The sequence below is a fragment of the Macaca thibetana genome, chromosome 9 (assembly GCF_024542745.1).
Source record: "Macaca thibetana thibetana isolate TM-01 chromosome 9, ASM2454274v1, whole genome shotgun sequence".
NCBI lineage: Eukaryota > Metazoa > Chordata > Mammalia > Primates > Cercopithecidae > Macaca > Macaca thibetana.
In genome coordinates this window covers 97,066,569-97,090,360 of record NC_065586.1, presented here as the reverse complement: position 1 = coordinate 97,090,360, position 23,792 = coordinate 97,066,569, and the positions used below count along the sequence as shown (strand labels likewise).

At 55.0% G+C, this 23,792-nt stretch overlaps 2 protein-coding genes across 9 annotated transcripts in view; both read left to right on the top strand.

Moving 5' to 3' along the window:
• The window catches only part of NDUFB8 (NADH:ubiquinone oxidoreductase subunit B8), a 943,883-nt gene that overhangs the window by 429,466 nt on the left and 490,625 nt on the right, over positions 1 to 23,792 (top strand). The window lies entirely within an intron of this gene.
• PDZD7 (PDZ domain containing 7) lies at positions 38 to 23,704 on the top strand. 8 transcript variants are annotated; one of them, XM_050804962.1, is made up of 18 exons: positions 38 to 104; positions 796 to 1,186; positions 6,840 to 6,980; positions 7,315 to 7,489; positions 8,533 to 8,709; positions 8,973 to 9,120; positions 10,259 to 10,319; positions 11,705 to 12,100; positions 12,628 to 12,825; positions 14,808 to 14,939; positions 15,247 to 15,297; positions 15,890 to 16,065; positions 19,644 to 19,735; positions 19,886 to 19,977; positions 20,146 to 20,217; positions 21,062 to 21,673; positions 22,578 to 22,678; positions 23,077 to 23,704. In XM_050804962.1, exons 2-18 carry the CDS (start codon positions 961 to 963, stop codon positions 23,323 to 23,325), a joined length of 3,099 nt encoding a protein of 1,032 aa, XP_050660919.1. In that variant the 5' UTR covers positions 38 to 104; positions 796 to 960; the 3' UTR covers positions 23,326 to 23,704. The 8 variants fall into 8 exon arrangements, 6 of the variants coding, with proteins under 6 accessions (XP_050660919.1, XP_050660920.1, XP_050660921.1 ...); XM_050804963.1 differs by lacking the exon at positions 14,808 to 14,939; XM_050804964.1 differs by lacking the exons at positions 19,644 to 19,735; positions 19,886 to 19,977; positions 20,146 to 20,217; ... (1 more) ...; positions 22,578 to 22,678; positions 23,077 to 23,704 and adding an exon at positions 16,235 to 19,617.

Sequence of the window (23,792 nt, the reverse complement as noted above, 5' to 3'; positions counted from 1 at the left end):
ATTCCCGCAGCCTCCGCGGAGCGTGGGTGGGGTTTGCAGACTGCCACAGTAGCTCTCGCGGGAGGGTGGTTTGACAAGGCTGGCGGCGCCACAGCAGCGACCAGGTGAGGGGGACCAGGCACAAAGGGGTGGGGGGCCTGGATGGCCGAGTTGATATTGGGGTGCTTCATTCTGGGTTCCAGAGCTTCTCTGAGGGAATTGGCCTTGGGTTTTGCGCGGGATGTCGTGGGACCCCCTCTCCAGCGGATCCTCCCCGCAAGCTTGGGAGAGGTTCGTGCAGACTCTTTAGACCCGGAGCCGCAGCCTGGAGTCCGCGGGTGTCTGGGGGGCTTCCTCGGCCTCAGCTGTCTAAGGTCCTGAAGCCCTGTCCTCGAGGCCCAGCCCGCCCCACGCCACCCCCACCCTATCCCGGACCACCCCCATACCCGCATATGCAGGAGAGAGGTGATGCCATGAGCTGTCTCGACCTCTCTTTTGTCTCACACCGCTCTAAGCCCCAGCGCCCTTAGTAATCCCAACCCCACTCTCAACCTCTACTGAGGACTGAGGACGGGAGTAGATGACTCAGCCGCCAGCAGCAATGAGGGGTGAAAGGTTCCCACCTGTCTTGTATAAAGTCAGCGAGAGTCCACGATGGTGCCTGGATGGGGCAGTTCTCTGGTCTGGGGTGAGACAGGAGGGGGGCCTAAGGCATGGGAGGGCAGGATGCTTAAACCAGCAGGGAGGGGTGGAAGTTTTGGAGGGCAGCAGGGGAAACATTTACACCCCTCCCTCATCCCTGCTCTCCCTGCCCAGGCCTGGAGCTCACACTGCTGAGAGGCATCACAAGCAAGGGCCTTCACGTTACTGAGACCCCATCCCCGCAGAGAGGCTCATGGAGCTCGAAGCACGCGGGGCTGGCCTCTCCAGAGCTAGCAGATTCCTTCTGGACCTGTAGGGTGCCGCCCTAGCCCAGCCGCCATGGCGCAGGGTTTCGCAGTGGGCTTCGACCCACTGGGCCTAGGAGACCTAAGCTCCGGCTCTCTGAGCTCCCTCTCCTCCCGAGGCCACCTAGGCAGCGACTCAGGCTCCACCGCAACGCGATACCTGCTAAGGAAGCAGCAACGGCTGCTGAGCGGGCCCCCCCGCGGAATCCGAGCCTCATCGCCCATGGGACGCGTCATCCTCATCAACTCACCCATCGAAGGTGGGGGTGGGACCCAGCCACCGGCCTGGGTTGGGGAGGGTGGGGGTAGGGGACAGTGGGAACTCAGCAGGAGGAGGCAGAGCCTGTATGAGTGGGGGAATTCAAGAGATTGGAGTCACAGGGAGGTGGCAGGCAGCCTGGGAACCCATACACTCTTCCTCACCTGCTTCTTCTCCAGGCCAATCCTGCAGGGGTCCAGGGTGGTAGAAGGGTCAGAGGAGGGAGAGAAGGCCATGGCAGCAGGGAAAGGCATGCGTGTGGTATGCTAGCCCCAGGTGGACAAGGCAGGGAATTGAACTGGCCTCTTTCTCCCATGGGCTCTGCCCTTCTCCAGATCCATTGTGTGTACTTCTGGGGGATGGGGCAGGATAAAGGAGGACATCCTCCATCAACCAGTACATTGTGTGACAAGCTCTGTGCTGGGCTGCGAGGAGTCAGTGCCCAAGTGGGTAGACAGAATTCAGGGCTTCAGTGCTGAAGGAGGGGAATGAAGGCAGCACAGCAAATGTTCAGAAGAGGAGGGTTGAGGGTGGAGAGGGAGCTCCATCAGGGAAGGGGAGACCTAAGCTTATGTAGTTGCTTAATGCCGCTTCATGGAGCACCAATTCTATACCAGCCCTGGGGAGGTGTTACAAGGGACCCAGAGAGAAATCAGGCTCCCTCTTCACCTTCCAGAAAACTACAGTGTAGCAGGACAGAGCAACAAGAACAGCTGGTGGCAGGGGTGAGCTATCACCAACAAAAGCTGGAAATGAAAAGCATGGAGCATGGTGGGTGGGCACTTAGGAGCCAGCCTGGCTGCAGTGACAGATGTGAGGCGACTAAGAGCTGGTGAGCAAGACAGGACCTTGAATGCCAGGGGCGGAGCCAGGCCCCCTGAGTGTGGGCTTTCTGTGGGCAGGACCAGATAAATATCTCCAGCTCCTCTCCTCTTTCTTGGCCAGCAGAGCTGCCCTGGCTGGATCCCAGACTAGACTCTTCAGGCCCTGTTCCTCCCGCTCTGATCCAGCGGCCCTGTTCCTCCCGCTCTGACCCAGCGGGGCATCTCTGTTCCCCTCCCTAGGCCACCGAAACAGGGGTGGGCATGTTGCTCAGGGAGCAGGCTTTCCTCCACCAGTGGCTTGGCACGCTCACCACTGTCATACACCAGTCTGTGCCTCACCCTCTGGTGAGCAACAGGGCACTGCTGAGGGTCACCGAGGTCATTCTGTTCAGGGAGCAGAAGTCTCCAGGGGAGTTAAGAGACATTGGGGAAAAGGGAAGCAGGCACCACAGCAGTCTTTATTAGTCCCATTCTATGAAAAGAACTATGCTATACTCCCTCGAATACTGTCTCTCTCTCTCTCTCCCTCTCCCCCCTTCCCTTTGCCCATGTATGATGCAAGGGCTGTTTATACTGTCTTTTTGTTTTTTTTTTTAGAGGGAAAAGGTCTTGCTCTGTCACCTGCCCAAACTGAAGTGCAGTGCAGTGGTGTGATCATAGCTCACTGCAGCCTTGAACTTCTGGGCTCAAGTGATCCTCCAGCCTCAGCCTCCTGAGAAGCCAGAACTATAGGCATGCAACACCAAGCCTGGCTAATTTTATTTTATTTTACTTTTTGTAGAGACAGAGTTTCACCATGTTGCCCAGGCTGGTCTTGAACTCCTAGGCTCAAGTGATCTTCTGACCTCAGCCTCCCAAAGTGCTGGGATTATAAGCCTGAGCCACTGTGCCGGGCCTATACCATCCCTCTAAAGATCCTCTTCCAGGGTTTCATGATTGCTTTCTCCCTCTGCCTCATGCAAGTGCCACTGTGCAGCCAAGGAAGCAGGATCTCCTAGCAAGTGAGGGACTGGGGAGTTGCTCTGACCACTTGGCTTCTCCTCTGACTGGGCTGGGACCCTCTGAGTTCAGAATTCTCCCCTCTGCCTGAGCGCAGACATCTTCCAAGTCCCCGCAGCCTGGAACCCTGCCCCATATTATTATGTAGATCACTCCCCGGGAGTAAAGTAGCTGATAAGGAATAAACAATGGGAAGAGGGACATTGCCACCTACATCAGCCCCATGAGACCCCACCAGCTCCTTAAACTCAACTGGTCCCAGAGAAAATGAATTACCTTTAATCCAGGAAAGCATTACCCTTAATGCATTTCTCCTCACTCTCCTAGTTTGTCCATCCATTCATCCATTTACTCTTTCACTTATTCAAAAAAATACTTATCAAATACCAAGTGCTGTCCAACATATTGGAGATATACTACAAGAGAATTACAAAGTCCCCACCATGATTGAGCTTACAGTCCAGTCAAAAGAGACAGATAAATAAGACAAATAAGCAAACAATGGCAAAGGATGAGAAGAGTCAGAAGGTGATCATCTGATGATATGATAGAATGGTGCTTCTCAAACCTCAGATGCCTCAGAATTGCCGGGAAGGCTCATTCAGGGATAGATTGCAGGACTCAGTCCCAGAGCTTCTGGTCCAGTGGGTCTGTGGTAAAGCGAAAGAATTCCTGTTTTTAGCAAGTTGTCAGATGACACTGATGCTGCTGATACAGCACAACGCTTTGAGAAGCCCTACAAGAGGGAATCACTGGGAGGAGGGGTAGGATACTCCAGGAAGCCTTCTCCGAGAAAGTGGTGTCTGACCCAGGAGGGAAATGAGGAAGAGGAGCTGACCTTCTAAAGGCCTGGGCAGGAGCACTGCAGGCAGTGGGGACACTGGAAGGGCTTGACCTCCACGAGGAACAGGAAGATCAGGGTGGCCAGAGCTCAGTGAGGGAGGGAGGGTGGAAGGGAGGGCGGAGGGGTGGGCAGAGGGAAGCCCAGGCAGGGCCTTATAAGGCATGGTGAGGAGACTGGAGTTCTAGAAGCAGGAACAGGTGTTGAAGTTTTTAATCAGGGAAAAGACATGATCTAATGTAAAAGCTGACTCTGGGTACTGTATAAAGAATAGCTGAAGGGGGCAAGAGCAGAAGCAAGGATAGTGCCGGGGCTGCAGTGGAGCACCTGGAGGAGAGGCTGGGGCAGTGGAGGTAGAGAAGTTTCCATCCTTGCAGGGCCCAGACTCCTGGAAAACCTCAGATTTCACATTCCCTGACCCAGGGCCCTAGGGGGGCCCCAGTGAGGCCCTGAGGAGAGAGGGTTGGGAGCAAGGGAGCAAAAGGCTCCTTGGCTAAGGCTGTAAGTGGCCTGAGATCTGTGTAATCTAATCAGCTGGGAAAGCCCTGGCCCCCCACATCTGTCCTGCACCACCCCTCCCCACAAGCTGCCCTTGGGGATTTCTTTCCGAGCTGCCCTGGCTGTGCCCTGTAACCTGACTTCTCTTAGATCAAATTGAAGAGTGTGTGTGCGTGTGTGTGTCTGTGTGTGTGTGATTTCTCCCTGTCAAACACCTCTAGAGTAACCCTTACCCACGAAGAAATCTCAGCTTCTCACCTGGGACCCAACTTACCCCTCCAGCCTTCTTGCTTTTCTGTAACTGGAAGGCCTCCTAAGGGCCCACAGCTGAGCATCCCTGGCTCCTTCCCCCTCATCAGTGCCACTCCCTTTCCCCTTACCCATCAAAATCCCACCCATCAGAGTCCTTACAGAAACCTTACTGCCCCGGGTGCCTTGGCTCACGCCTGTAATCCCAGCACTTTGGGAGGCCGAGGCAGGCAGATCACTTGAGGTTAGGAGTTCAAGACCAGCCTGGCTAACATGGTGAAACCCTGTCTCTACTAAAAATACAAAATTTAGCCTGGCGTAGTGGCACATGCCAGTAATACCAGCTACTAGGGAGGCTGAGGCAGGAGAATCGCTTGAACCCAGGAGGCGGAGGTTGCAGTGAGCCAAGATTGAGCCATTGCACTCCAGCCTGGGAGAAGAAGTGAAACTCCATCTCAAAAAAAAAAAAAAAGAAAGAATCCTTACCTGACGGGTTCAGCCTTTAGGAACCCCCTTCCCCCTCTACTTTCCCCAGCGTGATGGAGAGGACCGCCTTGGGCACATACATATTGCAGTGTGGTGTGGCTTGGGGTTTCTTTCCGCATGTAGCCAAGTAGTTCCTAGAACCCTGACTCCTCTTAGAATCACAGAGTCTAAGAGATGGAAGGGCGCTCAGGGATTCCATAACATCCCAGAGATTTGCTGGGTCTCAGCTTGCATGCCTCCAAAGATGGGAAGCTTACTATCTGTCTTAGAAAATCCCTTCCATTTCAAGGCTGGGGCAGTGGCTCACTCCTGTAATCCCAGCACTTTGGGAGGCCAGGGCAGGTGAATCATGAGGTCAGGAGTTCGAGACCAGCCTGGCCAACATGGTGAAACCCCATCTCTACTAAAAATACAAAAATTAGCCGGGCGTGGGTGGCACATGTCTGTAATCTCAGCTACTTGGGAGGCTGAGGCAGGAGAATCACTTAAACCTGGGAGGCCGAGGTTGCAGTGAACTGAAATCGCATCACTGCACTCTAGCCTGGGCAAGAGCAAGACTTTGTCTCGAAGGAAAAAAAGAAAGAAAACCCATTCTATTTCCAATAGCTGAATGTTTTAGAAAGTTTTTCCTGACAAAATCTGCCTCTGTCTAATTCCACTATGTGAGCAAGAGTACTGCGGGCAGGTTCTGTTTACACAGATGAAAACATCTAATGCCTTCCACTGGGTAGCTCTACAAGCATTTGAAGATAGAGCTAATATACTAATTTATGCTGCAAGCTGATGAGGCCAGACACCCTCAACTGTGCCCCATAGAACAGAATCTTGAACATTCTTGTCTGTCCATCGGACTCTCGGAGTAACAGAATTGTTTATTAATTTGGCTTCCCCCAGGCCCATGGGCATGTGAAGCTCAGAAAGCATTGATACACACACACACACACACACACACACACACACACACACACACACACACACACACACATACACACACACTAGGAAGGAAGGAGAACAGCATCTTTTTCTTTTTCTTTTCTTTCTTTTTTTTTTTGAGACAGGGTCTCGCTCTGTCACCCAGGCTGGAGTGCAGTGGTGTGAACACAGGTCACAGCAGCCTTGACCTCCTGGGCTCCTGCCTCAGCCTTCCGCGTAGCTGGGACCACAGGCATACACCACTACACCCAGCTAGAGAATAGTGTCTTTAGCATAGAGTCCTGTCCCGCTGATCTCACCTTCTTCTACACCCTCCCGGCCCACGGCCTCAAAATCAGTCAGAGGGGGCAGGACATGTGGCTCACACCTGTAATCCCAGCACTTTGGTAAGCCAAGGTGGGAGAATTGCTTGAGGCCAGGGGTTTGAGGGCAGTCTGGGCAACAAAGTGAGACCCTGCCTCTACAAAAAATTTAAAAATAACCCAGGCACAGTGGTGTGTGCCTGTAGTCCTAGCTACTTGGAAGGCTGGGGCAGGAGGATTACTTGAGCCCAGGAGTTTGTGGCTGCAGGGAGCCAATGATCACACCACTGCACTCCAGCCTGGATGACAGAGCAAGACCCTGTTACTTTAAAATAAAATAAAATAAAAATCACCCAGAGGGGCCTTAGAAATGGGCTGACCTGCCCCACTGCATTTAGGCCCCTACATGCCTGTGTGACTGTGCCCAGCAACCCAGCCTTTGCAGGCCCCAAGTTGGGGAACCCAGGGGCCCTCAGTGCCCACAATGAACATGGGGGCATCCCTAAATCCCTGTCCCCACAGCCAACAGTGATGAAAGTGACATCATCCATTCAGTCCGGGTGGAGAAGAGTCCAGCAGGGAGGCTGGGCTTCAGCGTGCGTGGGGGCTCAGAGCATGGCCTGGGCATCTTCGTCAGCAAAGTGGAGGAAGGCAGCAGTGCAGGTAAGCGGAACCCCCAGGCTGAAGTCCAGGCTTAGGATGTGACTCTAACCTCAGTGAATTGCAGGGGATGCTGCTGTCAGGGACAGAAGGAAGAGTCCCCAACTCTGGAAGGCCTGACTGACGGGGGGACAGGGCTCACCCTCAGGGCAGAATGGTTTAAGGGACAGATCCCTAGGCACTGGGAACACTCAGCCCCTGCTCTGACAATCCCCACTCTGACTGAGGAGATCAGTTGAACCCGAAGGAGCTCCATTTGATTGGGGAGGCTCAGCCCCCACCCTGGGGACTCTTCTCCCGAGTGCCCCATGCCAGCCACTCCCATCCTGTGGTGCAGAGCGGGCTGGCCTGTGCGTGGGGGACAAGATCACGGAAGTGAACGGGCTAAGCCTGGAGAGCATCACCATGGGTAGCGCTGTGAAGGTGCTGACGGGCAGCAGCCACCTGCACATGATGGTGCGGCGTATGGGCCGCGTGCCAGGCATCAAGTTCTCCAAGGAGAAGACCACGTGGTGAGCAGCAACTCCCTCCTCCTAGCCCTGGCCTTGCCCCAGCCCACCCCAGCCCTACCACCATGCAAAACCCACTGAGGGGGGAGGTTTCTGCTCCTCCTGCTCACAGGCTCAGGAAATGCAGGGGATCCAAAGGCCTTACCCCAAAATAAGGAGAGACCACATCTCTCCCTTGCCCTCCTCCAATGGCTCTGCTCTCTCAGATCCCAGTGGTCCTGCTGCCACATTGCTGCTGCTCCTGCTGTGAAACCCGGGGGGCAAAACACCACCTCCCCACAGGGGTGCTGTAAGGATTAGAACTGGGATCTAGCCTGGGCAACATAGCAAGACCCCTTCTCTTAAAAAAAAAAAAAAAAAAAAAAGCCAGGTACAGTGGCTCAAGCCTGTAATCCCAGCACTTTGGGAGGCTGAAGCGGGTGGGTCACCTGAGGTTGGGAGTTCAAGACCAGCCTGACCAACATGGAGAAACCCTGTCTCTACCAAAAATAAAAAATTAGCCAGGCATGGTGGAGCATGCCTATAATCCCAGCTACTCGGGAGGCTGAGGCAGGAGAATCGCTTGAACCCAGAGGTGGAGGATGTGGTGAGCCAAGATCACACCATTGCACTCTAGCCTGGGCAACAAGAGTGAAGCTCCGTCTAAAACAAAACAAAACAAAAAAACTGGGCATGGTGGGCATGTGCCTGTAATCCCAGCCATTCAAGAGGCTGAGCTGAGGTGGAAGGACTGCTTGAGCCCAGGAGGTTGAGGCTGCAGTGAGCCGTGATCACACCATGGTACTCCAGCCTGGGTGGACAGAGCAAGACCCTGTCTCAAAAAAAAAAAAAAAAGGAATGGTCCTGGCACATTGCAGCTACTCAATAAAAAGAGGCCATTTAGGCTGCTTTCCCAGCTAATGAACCTATGTCCCACTGCAGGTCTCAGGCCTGGGGAGTCCCCCAAAGGCAACCCCCACTTTCCCTGCAGTTGTCAGAGCTGCTGGGAGGGTGGTGGGTGGCAGCGGATGGAGGACCCCGCCTGAGGGCCCCCTGCTGTTGTCCAGGGTGGATGTGGTGAATCGGCGCCTGGTAGTGGAGAAGTGCGGTTCGACACCGTCCGACACCAGCTCAGAAGATGGTGTCCGGCGCATCGTCCACCTATACACAACCTCTGACGACTTCTGCCTGGGCTTCAACATCCGTGGGGGCAAGGAGTTTGGCTTGGGCATCTACGTGTCCAAGTGAGGGCTGAGGCAGGAAGTGTCTTGGGGTAGAACTGAGAATGGGGCATGGAGTAGGGCCTAGGCTGGGATGTGGGGATGGTCAGCAAGTGAGGCCTGGCCAACCACCTGTCTCAGTGAGGGCCTGGGAGGGGACGGGAGGCCCCAGTAGGAGGGTCAAGGAGCTTGACTGGTATAGTCTTGTGTCCAAGAGAAGGGGGTCTGGAGCGGGGTGAGGGAGGGCAGGCCAGGGGCCTATCAGACTGATGCCTGTCTGGCTTCAGAGTGGACCATGGTGGGCTGGCCGAGGAGAACGGCATCAAGGTGGGGGACAAGGTCCTGGCGGCCAACGGTGTCAGGTTTGACGACATCAGCCACAGCCAGGCCGTGGAGGTGCTGAAGGGCCAAACGCACATCATGCTGACCATCAAGGTGGGCAGAACTGTGGGGGCAGGGAGAAGCGAGGCTAGAGGAGGGGCTTCCCAGGCCACCCTACTTCTTAATTATGCTTGGCAATTTATGACGTTCCCACAGCCACTAGAAGGTAGACAGGCATTGTTCTCATCCCTATTTTGAAGAAGAAGAAACTGAGGTTCAGAGAGGCACAGCAACTCACAAACAGGTCACTTACTCAGCTGGTCAGTGGCTGGGCCTGGTTCCAGTCCTTCTCCCCACAGTGCTTGAGTGGTGCCCCTTTCTTATGAAGGGTGGAGGCCTAGGGTTGAAAGGAACAAATGTCTTGCCCAGAAGGGAGGGGTGGCGGCTGTGGCTTTGGGCAGGACCTGGGTGGTGGGCATCCCCAGGGCATAGAGCAAGGAGGGCTGGGCTGGGGCCAGAGGTTGGATTTCACAGGAGGTGGCTCGATTCATTATTCATGTGGGTCTCACACTTGTCTGAGGATCAGGTCTTCTCATTCCGGCTCCTGGAGGAGATGCCACCTCACTCTCCCCTGGTGTTCAGCCCTGGCCTCTGCTCTACCATTCTGTTTCCCCAAGCCTTCACTTGGAGTGAAACCTTCATTGGGTGCCTCCTCTGCTGCCCTCCCCCACCCATTTCTACCTCTCCTCCATCCAATTTTTCCTTTTCCTTCCTCTCAGATTAGCCCAAACATCTCTCCTCACTCCCACTCTGCCCCTCATTCATTCAACAATATTTTTGGGTACCCGCTATGTGCCGGCGACGGTGCCAGGAACTGGGGCTGCAACAGTGAACAGGACAGATAAGTTCTCTGCTACTGGAGGGAGACAGATCAATAAACTAGATGCATGCAGATGTTGACAAATGCTCTAAGGAAATTAATAGAGAGATGGAATGGAGTAATTCAGGAAGGCCCCTGTATCTTGGGGTCAGGGTGGCCTCCAGGCAGAGTGAACAGCAGGTGCAAAGGCCCTGAGGTACAAAGGAACTTGGCCTGTTCAGAAAGAAAGTGACCTGTATGGCCAAAGCATGATGAATTTGGAGGACAGAAATGAAGTTGAACGTTTACTCCCATCGTGTCACCCCCGCCCCATTCTCACTCTCCGTCCTCACTGCTCCCCCTTCCCTCCTGTGCCCACCATCCCCTCCCCAGGAGACCGGCCGGTACCCTGCCTACAAAGAGATGGTTTCTGAGTACTGCTGGCTGGACCGACGTAAGTGGCTCAGATCTCCAAGGTTGGAGGGAAAGGGTGGAGGCCTGAGGGTGGGACCCAGACCTCTGAAGAAGAAAAGGGCCAGGCTCGGTGGCTCACATCTGTAATCCCAGCACTTTGGGAGGCTGAGGTGGGAGAATCGCTTAAGCACAGGAGTTCAAGACCAGTCTGGGCCATATAGGGAGACCTCTTCTTTACAAATAATAATTTAAGCCGGCCATGGTGGCTCACGCCTGTAATCCCAGCACTTTGGGAGGCTGAGATAGGCAGATCACCTGAGGTGACGACTTCGAGACCAGCCTGACCAACATGGAGAAGCCTCGTCTCTACTAAAAATACAAAATTAGCCGGGCATGGTGGCCCATGCCTGTAATCCCATCTACTCGGTAGGCTGAGGCAGGAGAATTGCTTGAACCCAGGAGGCAGATGTTGCAGTGAGCAGAGATCGTGCCATTGCAGTCCGGCCTGGGCAACAAGAGTGAAACTCCATCTCAAAATAATAATAATAATAATTTTAAAATTAACTGGAGTGGTGGTGAGGGCCTGTGGTCTGTGCTGCTTGTGAGGCTGAGGTGGAAAGATTGCCTGAGCCCAGGAGTTTGAGGCTGTGGTAAGCCGAGGAGCTACACTCCAGCCTGGGCAACACAGTGAGAGACTGTCTCAAAAAAAAAAAAAAAAAAGAAGAGAAAAGAAAAAAAGAAAGTCCAGCACGGTGGCTTATGCCTATAATCCCAAAACTTTGGGAGGCTGAGGTGGGTGGATCATCTGAGGTCAGGTGTTCGAGACCAGCCTGGCCAACATGATGAAACCCCATCTCTACTAAAAATACAAAAATTAGCTGGGTGTGGTTGTGCACACCTGTAATACCAGCTACTTGGGAAGCTGAGGCACAAGAGTCGCTTGAACCCAGGAAGTAGAGGTTGCAGTGAGCCAAGATCATGCCACTGCACTCCAGTCAGGGCCATAGAATGAGACTCTGTCTCAAAAACAACAAAAGAAGGAAGAAGGAAGGAGGAGGAAGGAGGAGGGAGGAGGGAGAAGGGAGAAGAAAGAAGAAAGAAGAAAGAAGAAGAAGAAAGAAAGAAGAAGAAAGAAGAAGACCAAAACCCTTCACACAGTCTAGAGCTATTTCTGGGCTCCCCTCTGAGAATCTGCGGATAAAATGCAGGCTCTCCTAGGGTCTGGAGTCCCAGTAGGTGATTCGAGAAGTGACATGCCTTAGGTCAGTGGCAGCATTTCGGAGCAGCGGGTTCCACACCACTGCGGTTCTAACCCAGGCTGCTGCCTGACCTTGCCTCCTCCAACCCTAAGCCCAAGAGTGGTATGCAAGTCCAGTAGGGCCCTGAAGCAAGCCCGCTGACCCCTGGCTTCCCTACTCCCTACAGTGAGCAACGGGGTGCCGCAGCAGCTGTCCCCGGCCTCTGAGAGCAGCTCCAGCGTCTCTTCGTGCGCCTCCAGCGCCCCCTACAGCTCAGGCTCCCTGCCCTCGGACCGCCTGGACAACTGCTTGGGGCCGGAGGAGCCCGGCGGCCGCGGCCCAGGCTGCGGGCGGGCCGACACAGCCATGCAGACGGAGCCTGATGCCGGGGGCCGGGTGGAGACCTGGTGCAGCGTGCGGCCCACAGTCATCCTCAGGGACACCGCCATCCGCTCGGACAGCCCCCACCACGGCCGCCGCCTTGACTCTGCCCTCTCTGAGTCCCCCAAGACGGCCTTGCTACTGGCCCTCAGCCGACCCCGGCCCCCTATTACGCGCTCCCAGAGCCACCTGACCTTGTGGGGTACGTGGGGGATGGGTGGCTGCTGCTCCCTCCACAGCCTCTGGTCCACAACCTGCCTCACACCCTGTCCTGGGCTCAACCCTCCCTTTGCCCCAGGCCTTGACGCAGCCCCTGCCCAACCCAAGCTCCAGGCTGCTCAGACCCTGCTGTGGGCTCCACTTTAAATTAGTCCTGGACCCCATACTCACCCTTAGTCTCTGCGCCTGTTCCCCGAACCAGCCCTTACCCCAGCCCCTGGATCCTGGAGTTCCCAGGCCTGTTTACACACACAGTCGCTCACACTCACATGCACGCATGTGTGCCCTTCTCCAACTGGGCCTCAATGGAGATTCCTTACATAGCCACAGCTGTGCGGTGGGGGAAAGGGTCAGAAAGTCGGAAGAGGAACCGCACTCCCACCCCCGCACAGCTGCAGATCCTGTCTGCCCTCTCCTCTCCCTTCTCTCTGCCCCTCTCCACACCCCTGCCCCTCGTCCTTCCCTTCTGCCCATCCCTCCAGCACCCCGGTTGCTCCCTCCTGTCTGCAGAGGAGAAGAAGCAGCGGAAGAAGGAGAAGTCAGGGTCCCCTGGGGAGAAGGGTGCCCTGCAGCGCTCCAAGACGCTGATGAACCTCTTCTTCAAGGGAGGGCGTCAGGGGAGGCTAGCAGGGGATGGGCGCAGAGAGGCCTGGACACTGGACAGCGGGATCCCGGCCAAAGCTTGCCCTCACCTGGACATAGAGAAAGGTAAGTAGTGGGTTGATCAAACAGGAAGACAAGGTCAAGTCCACTAGCTTCGGCATCCAGCAGTTCTGAGTTGAGATCCCACTCCGCCTTTTACCACCTGAGTCCCCACTCAGCTCCTGAGAGCCTGAGCTTTCTCATGAGTAAAATGGGGGTAATAATACTTACTTATTTTTCTTTCTTTCTTTTTTTATTATTATTATTACCTTTTGAAATGGAGTTTTGCTCTTGTTGCCCAGGCTGGAGTGTAATGGCACAATCTCAGCTCACTGCAACCTCCCCCTCCCAGGTTCAAGTGATTCTCCTGCCTCAGCCTCCCAAGTAGCTGGGATTACAGGCATGTGCCACCATGCCCGGCTAATTTTGTATTTTTAGTAGAGAGGGCGTTTCACCATGTTGGTCAGGCTGGCTGGTCTCAAACTCCAGACCTCGTGTGATCCACCTGCCTCAGCCTCCCAAAGTGCTGGGATTATAGGCATGAGCCACCACACCCAGCCAGTAATACCTATTTCTTTAAGAGTAGTGGGGAGCAAGTGAATTAGTGTATGTGAATCATTTAGTACGTTGTCTGGCATACAGAAGGTGCTCAGAAAATGTAGTGGTCATTGTTATACTGCCTCATCTCCCCATTTTATAGAAAGGAAAACTGATGAATCATAGCACAGCAAGGATGTGGGAGAGCTCTGATCAGATCCCTGTGCTCTTGGTGGTGGCAGCGGTAGAGCACACTTTTCCTAGGGCATTTGGCTTCACCTCCCCTGGTCAGAGTTCTGTTTGCTCAATTCAGTTCTAGAAGCATCCTTGAGCAAAGCCATTTCTAGATCAGAGCCCAGGTAGAAGGGCCTTGCCCAGGCTGTACCCATGTCAGGGTCTGCCAAAGGATACTCACAAGAGGCCCTCTCATCCCTCTGGTGAGTTTCAGAGACTAGACCAAGGGTGGATGAGTTAAGACTCTTGGAGTTGCACGTGACAGAAACTCAACTCACACTAGCTTTACAAAGCATTTCTTCTAGGCTTAGTGGCACACGCCTGTAATCCCAACTATTTTGTTTTGTTTTTTTGAGGCAGGGTCTTGCTCTGTCTCCCAGGCTGGAGTGCAGTGGCGTGATCTCGGCTCACTGCAACCTCCACCTCCCGCACTCAAGCGATCCTTCCACCTCAGCCTCCCAAAGTGCTGGTATGACAGGTGTGCATCACCATGCCCAGCTAATTTTTTTTTTGTATTTTTTTGCAGAGATGGGGGTTTCCCCATGTTGCCCAGGCTAGTCTCAAACTCCTGGACTCAAGCTATCCACCCGCCTCAGCCTCCCAAAGTGCTAGGACTACAGGCATGAGCTAACGCACCTGGCCAATCCCAACTACTCTGGAAGCTGAAGCAGCAAGATCACTTGAGCCCAGGAGTTTAAGACGAGCCTGGGCAACATAGCAAGACCCCCATCTCTAAAGAAAAAAAAAAGTAAAAGAAAAATAAAGCACATCTTGGCTCAGCTACTGATTTAAGCTGGGTCTAAACATCTGAGCAACATCATCAGACATCTGTCCCCCTCCATCTCCCCGCTCCATCTCTCCCGTGAGTTGGCTTCACTGTTGTGGGCTTTGCCGACTTGGGGGTAAGATGGCCTCTATTGCATAGCAACCCCAGGAGAAAGTGCTTCTCCTTAAATAGTTGCAGCTGAAGTCCCAGGGTAGGCTGTCCCTGGCCCAGCTGAGATCCTGTGCCATGCAGAATAAATCGCTATGATGTGGGAGAGAAAGTGCTTTTGGTAGCCAGCCTGGGTCATATACCCACCCTGGAGTACATGGGCTAAGAACAGAGCGGGGTGGGTCCCCAGGAGAAAATCAGGGTGCTGTTTTCAGAAGAGGGGGGTGGATGTCGGATCAACAAAACCAGAGGATGAGGAGCTGGACCCTGCTTCGCCCTGGGGTGGGAAGTTCTGGGGTCTCAAGGTGATTGTACCATGGGAGACATAATCCCTTCCAATTAGGGCTGCCTGGCCCCTCTCCATCTCTCTTCCCACAGCTCCCAAGGCCCTGCCCTCTGCTGGTTCTCCTCCCACCTCTCTGGCTACTCCTCTATCTCCTTCCAAGGCTCCTCTTTTTCCCTCCGTCCCCTGAAGGTGGGTACTTCTCTGAGCTCTGTCCCTGAGGTTCTTCCCTTCATACATTTGCTTCCAAGTGAATTTGCATAAGCAGAGCTCAGACTGCACCCTCTCTTGATCCAAAACCGTCCTGACTCCCCATTGCCTATGAAGGAAGTCCATAGCCTGAGCATTGCCTTCAAGTCCCTCAGGGCCAAGCCTCTTGCCTCCCCATTACACCTACTTCCAGTCTGAATTTTCCATTCCAGCTTGTCCTGAGCCCTCCTGACCCCCATTTTCAGACTGGGGGCCAAGACCTGCAGCTGAGCCTCTTTCTTCTTCATAGCAGGGGGCGTGGGCCCGGTGCAGAAGTTTGTCACCTGGAGACTGAGACGCGGTAATTCATGCATCCCTTTACCAAGGCCTGGTTTACAGTAGAGTGGCAGATGAGGGTGCATGCTGGGGGCCAGCTAAGTGGCTTTGGACTAAACTCAGTCAGGGTCAAGCATGGGGGATCAGGCAACTAGACTAGTACGTATTGGGGGCAGCTAAAAGAATTGGACTAAGCTTACTAGGAAAGATAGGGTGGCAGACAGATATTGGTGTGCATTTTAGGAGCTTGTGTTGGGACTCCCAAAGATATATTTGGGGGTGATGAGGGAGCCTGTGCTGGGGCTCCAGTGGGGAACAGACTACTATGATGGTGCATGTTCAGGGGGCCCTGGGGGCACTGGGCTAAGACCCCATTAAGAAACAGACTGGTATAGGGGTCCACGTTGGGGCTGAGGGGCTGGGGTTTGTGCTGCATTGGTGGGCAGGTTGCTGTGGGCAACCACAGTGGGAGCATATAGGCTAGGCTAGGATTCTGCCCCAGGCACCTGGGCTCTCAGCTGGCCAGTTACGGGGCCCAACCCTGCTGAGGGAAGCCCCTCTCCCCTCCCCTGATGACTCCTGGCTCCTTATCACGCCCTTTGGCTCCTGCCCTGCAGACCGGGAGAGGGGCCAGGCCCTGCTGTCTGCCAGGTCCAGGAGTCCCTGCAGCCAGCTGCCCAATGTGGATGAGCAGGTTCAGGCCTGGGAGAGCCGGCGGCCCCTCATTCAGGACCTGGCCCAAAGGCTGCTGACTGATGATGAGGTGCTGGCTGTCACCCGCCACTGCTCCCGGGTAAGCCTCCATCCTGCCTGCAGCCTTGGCACACGGTCCTTCGGTCACCCAGCCTATCATTCACTCAGGCCACTGTCCACTGACCAGTGTCTGGGCTTGATGCCAGGAGGCTAGTGGTCAGTAAAATCAGAAGTCACCCCTGTCTCACACACACACACACACCTGCCAGCTCACAGGAAGAAGAGCTAGACAATCACTAGAACCAAAACACCCATGGTGATGAGTCACACGAAGAGCTGTGAAGAAAAAGAACATGAGAGGGTAAACCAGGAGACACATATTAGATGGTGTGGGCTGGGAGGCGCTCCCAGAGGAGGTGGTATTTAAGCTGAGAAAAGGAGAGGACACTTTTCCCGAGTGGGGAAAGTGAGTCCCTGCAGTCACCTGTCTCTGCCCTCTCTGAGCCTCCATCCTTCCCTGCATGCCACCCTCTGCTCCTGGGTCACCCAGCACACCTGGCCTCATGCCAGGTCCTTTCCCCTGTTGCCCAAGTAAGTAATCCTTTGCCTCCCCTACACACCAGACCTCAACCTCTGCCCCCCAACACCTAAACCGTTGTTCTCTATTCTCTTCCACTTCAAAAAGAGCCAGAGGGCCCCAGGGTGGGGAGAGAGTCAGATTTGAAGGAGTCTCTGGGGCCCACCTGCTGGGGAGGCTGTGGGGCACAGCTCACTCCCTCCAGGACTGGCAGGTCCTTTTCTGTCCCTGTCTCAGGAAGACCTGGGTGTGTACGCTGGGCTCCTTGTGAGGAGTCTGCACACTGTGTGTGAGGTCGAGCTGGGACGTCTTGGTAAATTGTTTGTGGATTCCCTCACCCTTCACCTTGCTCAGAGTGGGGCTGTGTTGTATGTCTGTGTGGTATGTGCACTGGCGTGTCTGTGGGGTACCTGGTTTGTGTTGATATGACTGCACAATTGTGTGTGTGTGTGTGCATGTGAGCAAGCATGTGTCTGGCTAGCGTGTGTGTGTGTGTATGTGTCCATGCATTGTCACCTGGAGACTGAGACATGGTCATTTATGCATCCTGTTACCAAGGCCCGGTTTGCAGCAGAGCTGCAGATAGGGGTGTGTGCTGGGGGGAAGCTAAAGGGCTTTGGGCTAAACTCAGAAAGTGTCACCCTCAGCTCCCAGCGCTAAGTAGGGCAATGCAGGCTCTGTCCATGAGGTGAGACTCTGGGTCTGTCTCTTTGGCGGCTCCTTTTCCCTCATCCCTCCCTTCTTTGCCCAAACCTCCTACTGTGCTCCCATACCACCTGCCGAGCTCAACCACCACCCAAACCTGACCCAAGCCCCCCACACCAAGAGATCAGACCCTCAGCAATGAAGCCCTGGCTGGAGTGATGAGCAAAGTTTTCCTGGTGACTGGGGCATGTAGCCCTGAACCCCAGGCTTCCCCTCTCTCCCCATGTGAGCCATCTCTCTACAGCTGCCAGACCAAGAATCAGAAACCCGTCTCTGATTGGCTAGGTGCTGTGGCTCATGCCTATAATCCCAGCAATTTGGGAGGCCAAGGCGAGCGGATCACCTGAGGTCAGGAGTTCGAGACCAGTCTGTCCAACATGGTGAAACCTCATCTCTACTAAAAATACAAAAAAAAAAAAAAAAAAAAAAAAAAAAGCTGGGCATGGTGGCAGGTGCCTGTAATCCCAGCTACGCAGGAGGCTGAAGCAGCAGAATTGCTTGAACCTGGGAGATGGAGGTTGCAGTGAGCTGAGATCGCGCCATTGCACTCCAACCTGGGAATAAGAGCGAAAATCTGTCTCTAAAGAAGGAGAAAAAGAGAGAAAGAAAGAGAGAGATGGAGGGAGGGAGGGAAGGAAAGGAAACCCTTCTCTGATCGCTGTACATTCCCCAAGTCACCTGGTGACCCATTGTCTTTGGCAGAATAAAGTACAAGTTTCCTGCTCTCACATTCGAGGTCCTCCTCGATTCGACTCCCTAACCCACCAACCTCCACTTTCCCATGGCTGCCGCATACGTTTATACAGGTTACAACCTGCACAACCTCAGGGACGCTACTTACATAGTCACAACCTGTGCAGCAGCCCTGCAGGGAGGCTCTTCATGGACCCCATGGCCACGTTTAAACCACTATCTACTCATTTTTCCACACCACCTTTGCAACACTTTCTTCCCAACTTTTGTGCTGTTCCCTACATCTATCTTCTAAGAGTCAGTCAAAATACCACCACCTCCATGAAGCCCACGGGGATCCTCCCACCTTCCTCTGAGACTCCCTGTGCTCCATTGCCCCTGGCTTGTAGTTCACTGGGGTATGTGACTCATCTGCCCCTCGCTCCCACTAGACCCAGTTTCTGAAGATCTGAGACAGGATCATTGTGCCCCTACTGCCCAGTACAGGGTCTGGTACTTAGTGGGTAACGAATCCAAGTCCATAGACTTAAAGCGTGTGCACATGTGGGGCTGGTTCTGCACCATATGTGTCTCTCCAGACAAAAGGGAATGTATTGTTGATATGTGTGAGTCGCTGTAACTGTGTGTGGTTTGGGGCCACACACATCGTTTGTATTGTATTTATTTCCAGATATTTATGAATGACTCACTCTGACCACCAGGGCATGCTCTGTCTCTGTGCTTGTGCCCATAGAAAGTGTTCTATGCATGCGTGTCACTGACTCAGTCTCCCTCTCGCCACAAGGGGTCGGTGTGCTGTCCAAGTGGGATGGCTCCCAGTGTTCAGGTCTTCAGAGTCAGTGGGGTGTGGCATCCGGGCAGTGCCAGGCAGAAGGGGTTCCACCCCGCCCCCCATCCCGCCCCAGGAACTGACCGGAGAGGCTTTCTGCAGAGCCGCCCCTTCCCCAAGGCTCCCATTCCAGCCCCAAACAAAGCCTAATTTGTAGGTCTGTGTGCAGACACATGCTGGGACAGCCAGGCGCACAGCCTAGAGTTTGGCTCGAATTCCTTCCTTCTGCCTGGGATGTGGGGGTGGGGAGGAGAGTCCACTCCCTGCACATCCTTTTCCCACACCAGAGCAAGCAAGAGTTAGACTTCCCGGGTTCCAGTCCCTCTTCCCATTTCCTTGACTCCCTGCACATCCTTTTCCCACACCAGAGCAAGCAAGAGTTAGACTTCCCGGGTTCCAGTCCCTCTTCCCATTTCCTTGACTCCCTGCACATCCTTTTCCCACACCAGAGCAAGCAAGAGTTAGACTTCCCGGGTTCCAGTCCTTCTTCCCATTTCCTTATGTGTATGGCTTTGAGTGAAGGCCTTCTCTCTGAGCCTCAGTTTCAGCATCTGTAAAACAGGAATAATGAATGCCATTTCTCAGGGTGGTTGCTGAGAGATGGTATGTAAAAGGCTTAGAAAAGTGTCTGTCCCAAAGCTGTTATCAATGCTGTTGCTATTTATTGCAGGTCTGTTATTACTGCAGGCTTCCACCCTGTCACCAAGATCAGACCACCCTGCAGCAGCTGGGGGTGGAGTAAACCTTTCCCAAGGCATGCAGGGCTGGATAGGTCCCTACATGCGTAGAAGAAACACCTGCATGCCCTGGTGTCCCCCTCACCCAGCTCTGGAAGTCCCCACTGCTGTCTGACCTGTGGTGCCTCTATCTGCAGTATGTGCATGAGGGAGGTGTGGAGGACCTGGTGAGGCCCCTGCTGGCCATCCTGGACAGGCCCGAGAAGCTGCTGCTGCTGCGGGACATCAGGTGGGAGGAGGTTGCAGAGAGGGCTTGGGGGCAGGAAGGGGATCCCTGGTACCACCCCCAACCTCCCAGGGGCTGAAGGGCATCCTGGCACCTCTAGAACTGACACCCTGCCTGCCCCTCCCACCCCTGCTGTCTCTCACCCTCTCCCAGGAGTGTGGTGGCCCCCACAGACCTGGGCCGCTTTGACAGCATGGTGATGCCTGTGGAGCTGGAGGCTTTTGAGGCCCTCAAGAGCAGAGCAGGTCAGCAGTGGGAGGCGGGACTTCTGGGTCCCAGCCCTGCTGGGGATGGGGATGGGGATGGGACCCTGTGGTGGAGAGGGCTGCAGAGATTGCCGAGCCCCTTGAGCTGTGTCCCTCTGGGAGCCTGGCGGGGTGCCTTGCCTCTGACCTGTTCATCTTTCCAACCAGTCCGGCCTCCTGCTTTGAGACCAGCCCGGCAGGACACACCGCCCAAGCGTCACCTTATCACCCCCGTGCCTGGTCAGTCAGATCCCAGAGCCCAGGGAGGGGCACAACCCTGGGGAGATTAGGGAAAGGAGGATGGGCCTTCTACTTCTTTCCCCACGGGGAGGCAGTTGTGGCTTCCAGGCACATTGCGGTCCCCTGAAGGAAAGCTCTTGTCCACCAGAGCCATTTTATCACATCCGCTGGTCACCACCTGTACTATTATTTACTTAATAGTTGGTTTGAAACCTGCTCACTTTTAAAATCTAGTCTCATTCTATGCAGTAATCTCTGAGAAATTACGTTTGATGTGCTAGTCGTCTTTTTTCTTAGATACATTAAAATAGAATTGTAATGATTCCAACAGGAAGTATTAAAATGCAATTCTAGGCCGGAAGCGGTGGCTCATGCCTGTAATCCCAGCACTTTGGGAGGCTGAGGCGGGTGGATCGCTTGAGGTCAGGGGTAGAGACCAACCTGGCCAACATGGCGAAACCCCATCTCTACTAAAAATACAAAAATGAGCTGGGCTTGATGGCGCACGCCTGTAATCCCAGCTACTCGGGGAGACTGAGGCAGCAGAATCGCTTGAACCTGGGAGGTGGAGGTTGCAGTGAGCCAAAATTGCGCCACCGCACTCCAGCCTGGGCGACAGAGTGCGATTCCATCTCAAAAAAAAAAAAAAAAAAAAAAAAAGCGAGTCTAATAGAACATGTTTGTCCGCCTACCTCATGGGTGGGCCGCACTGCACTGGTTCCTGAACAAACTCGGGCCTGGCTCTCACAGGCCCCACACAAACCAAAGCAAGGCCTGGGTCCTGGAGAGGTGGTCCAAGCTGGGAGGGGAGGAGTGGGCAGCTGACCTTGGCGCTCTTCCCCAGACAGCCGCGGAGGCTTCTACCTGCTGCCGGTGAACGGCTTCCCGGAAGAGGAAGATGATGGGGAGCTGAGGGAGCGGCTGGGGGGCCTCAAGGTCTCCCCGAGTGCCTCTGCCCCTCGCCACCCTCATAAAGGGATCCCCCCTCTCCAAGACGTGCCAGTAGATGCCTTCACCCCCCGCCGAAGTGCCTGCACACCCCCTCCCCAGCCACCCCCTGTGGCTCCCCGGCCCCCGCGGCCTAACTGGCTGCTGACAGAACCCCTGAGCCGAGAGCACCCTCCACATGGCCAGGTCCGGGGCCAGGCTCAGAACCACAGCCGCAGCCGCAGCCGCAGCCGCAGCCGCAGCAGCCGGGGTCAAGGCAAGTCTCCGGGTAGACGCTCCCCGTCCCCTGCGCCTACCCCTGCCCCCAGCATGGCCAATGGGCGCTACCACAAGCCTCGGAAGGCCAGGCCCCCTCTACCACGATCTCTGGATGGGGAGGCAGCCAAGGTGGGGGCCAAGCAAGGGCCCTCGGAGAATGGAACTGAGGGGACGGCCGAGGAGGCAGCCATGAAGACCCCCAGTGGCGAGCTGAAGACAGTGACACTGTCCAAGATGAAGCAGTCCTTAGGTGAGTCCAGGTGGGACTGGGCCTGGCAGGGGACACTAGGAAGCCTGGGCCCAGGAAAAGAATCTGGGGTATTGAGCCAGGCGCGGTGGCTCACGCCTGTAATCCCAGCACTTTGGGAGGCCGAGGCTGGTGGATCACTTGAGGTCAGGAGTTCAAGACTAGCCTGGGCTACATGGTGAAACCCCGTTTCCACTAAAAATACAAAAGAATTAGCTGGGCGTGGTGGTGGGCGCCTGTAATCCCAGCTACTCAGAAGGCTGAGCAGGAGAATCACTTGAACCCGGGAGGCAGAGGTTGCCCTGAACCCAACTGAGATTGCGCCTCTGCACTCCAGCCTGGGCGACAGAGTAAGACTCTGTCTCGGCCAGGCGCGGTGGCTTACACCTGTAATCCCAGCACTTCGGGAGGTCAAGGAGGGCGGATCACCTGAGGTCAGGAGTTCCAGACCAGCCTGACCAACATGGAGAAACCCCGTCTCTACTAAAAGTACAAAATTAGCCGGGCATGGTGGCACATGCCTGTAATCCCAGCTACTCGGGAGGCTGAGGCAGGATAATCGCTTGAACCTGGGAGGTGGAGGTTGCGGTGAGCTGAGACTGTGCCATTGCACTCCAGCCTGGGCAACAAGAGCGAAACTCCGTCTCAAAAAAAAAAAAAAAAAAAGGCTGTCTCAAAAAATAAATAAAAGGGAATCTGGGGTATTGGGGTGTATCTGGGTGGGGTCTAGATTTGAGGGGCTAGGCTCTGGAGGATTTTGGAATGAATTGAGATTTGAGTAGTAACAGAATGTAGGGATGTGAGAGAAGTTGGGGCCTTGGGTTTGGGGATGGGATTCTAGGTTTCTCCAGGAAGCTTGCATTTTGGGGTCCGGCTGCACTCTCACAGTGTTTCTCCCCATCACTAGGCATCAGCATTTCTGGGGGCATTGAGTCCAAGGTGCAGCCCATGGTGAAGATAGAGAAGATCTTCCCTGGGGGGGCCGCCTTCCTCAGTGGGGCCCTGCAGGTGGGTGAAGCATGCCCAGGCCCACCCTAACAGCCCACAGCTGAAACCAGGCAGGAGATGGGCTGGCCATGCTCAGCTTCCAGCCAGACATGTTTAGCCCAGGTTGTGGGCGGAGGCTTGGGGTGAGGGGGTTCAGATGAGCAGGATGAGCAGGCCCAGGGAAAACTCTGTCCCCTCATGCTAGCCTGAGCCTGAGCCCCAAGGGACAAAGAGCCCTTGTCTGTGCCCCACCCTGCCCCCAACGACTCCAGGCACAAAAGTCTCATTGTCCATCCCCTCCACCCAGATGGGGGAGGAGTGTCCTCGTGGGTGGAGGTGAGAAGATGCTGCCTTCAGGTTGGGGGCTGGTGCAGGGTGACATGGGGAGGGAGGGATGTGACTCTCTCATTCCATCCTAGGCTGGTTTCGAGCTTGTGGCAGTGGACGGAGAGAGTCTGGAGCAGGTGACCCACCAGCGTGCAGTAGACACTATCCGTCGGGCTTATCGAAACAAGGCCCGGGAGCCCATGGAGCTTGTGGTCAGGGTCCCCAGGCCCAGCCCACGGCCCTCACTCTCTGACTCATCAGCCCTTACTGATGAGGGCCTTCCTGCTGACCACTCGCCTGCCCACCAACCCCTTGATGCTGTTCCAGTTCCTGCCCACTAGCTCCTAGAACCTCCCACCAATCCCCAGACTCCTCCCACCGATGCCAGGCTCCTCCAGCCAACTCCCAGCCCAGCCCCCTCCCCAGCCCTCCAGACTCCTGATTCTAAGCCTACACCCTCCCCACACATCCCATGACCCTTCCCCTAACCTCAGATTCCCCCACTGACTCCAACATCCCATTATCCCCAGGATCTCTCCTACCAACTTCCTCAGGACTCTCCGGCTCCTGCCTGCCCACCCTTCCTCCTCCCAGTGCCACACTGGTGGCTCACATCTTTCCACTTTCTTCCTTCCTCAGCTGTCACTAAGGCTCTGCCTTAGTGTCCGAGGACAAGGTGCTAGTGGGCAGCTTGTGTCACCCGCACTCACGACTCCCCTATCTCCCAAGCCAGGAAAGGGGGTAAGAAACCCAAGGTCTGGACCTTGGGATTGGTGGGCACTTTCTCACACGCCGCCTCTTACTTTGT

Coding starts and splice junctions, on each gene's coding strand:
- PDZD7 (XM_050804962.1), top strand. CDS start 961: ATGGCGCAGGGTTTCGCAGTGGGCTTCGACCCACTGGGCCTAGGAGAC. Junction 10,320..11,704: donor GTACTGCTGGCTGGACCGAC/GTAAGTGGCTCA, acceptor TACTCCCTACAG/TGAGCAACGGGGTGCCGCAG. Junction 19,978..20,145: donor GGCCCTCAAGAGCAGAGCAG/GTCAGCAGTGGG, acceptor CTTTCCAACCAG/TCCGGCCTCCTGCTTTGAGA.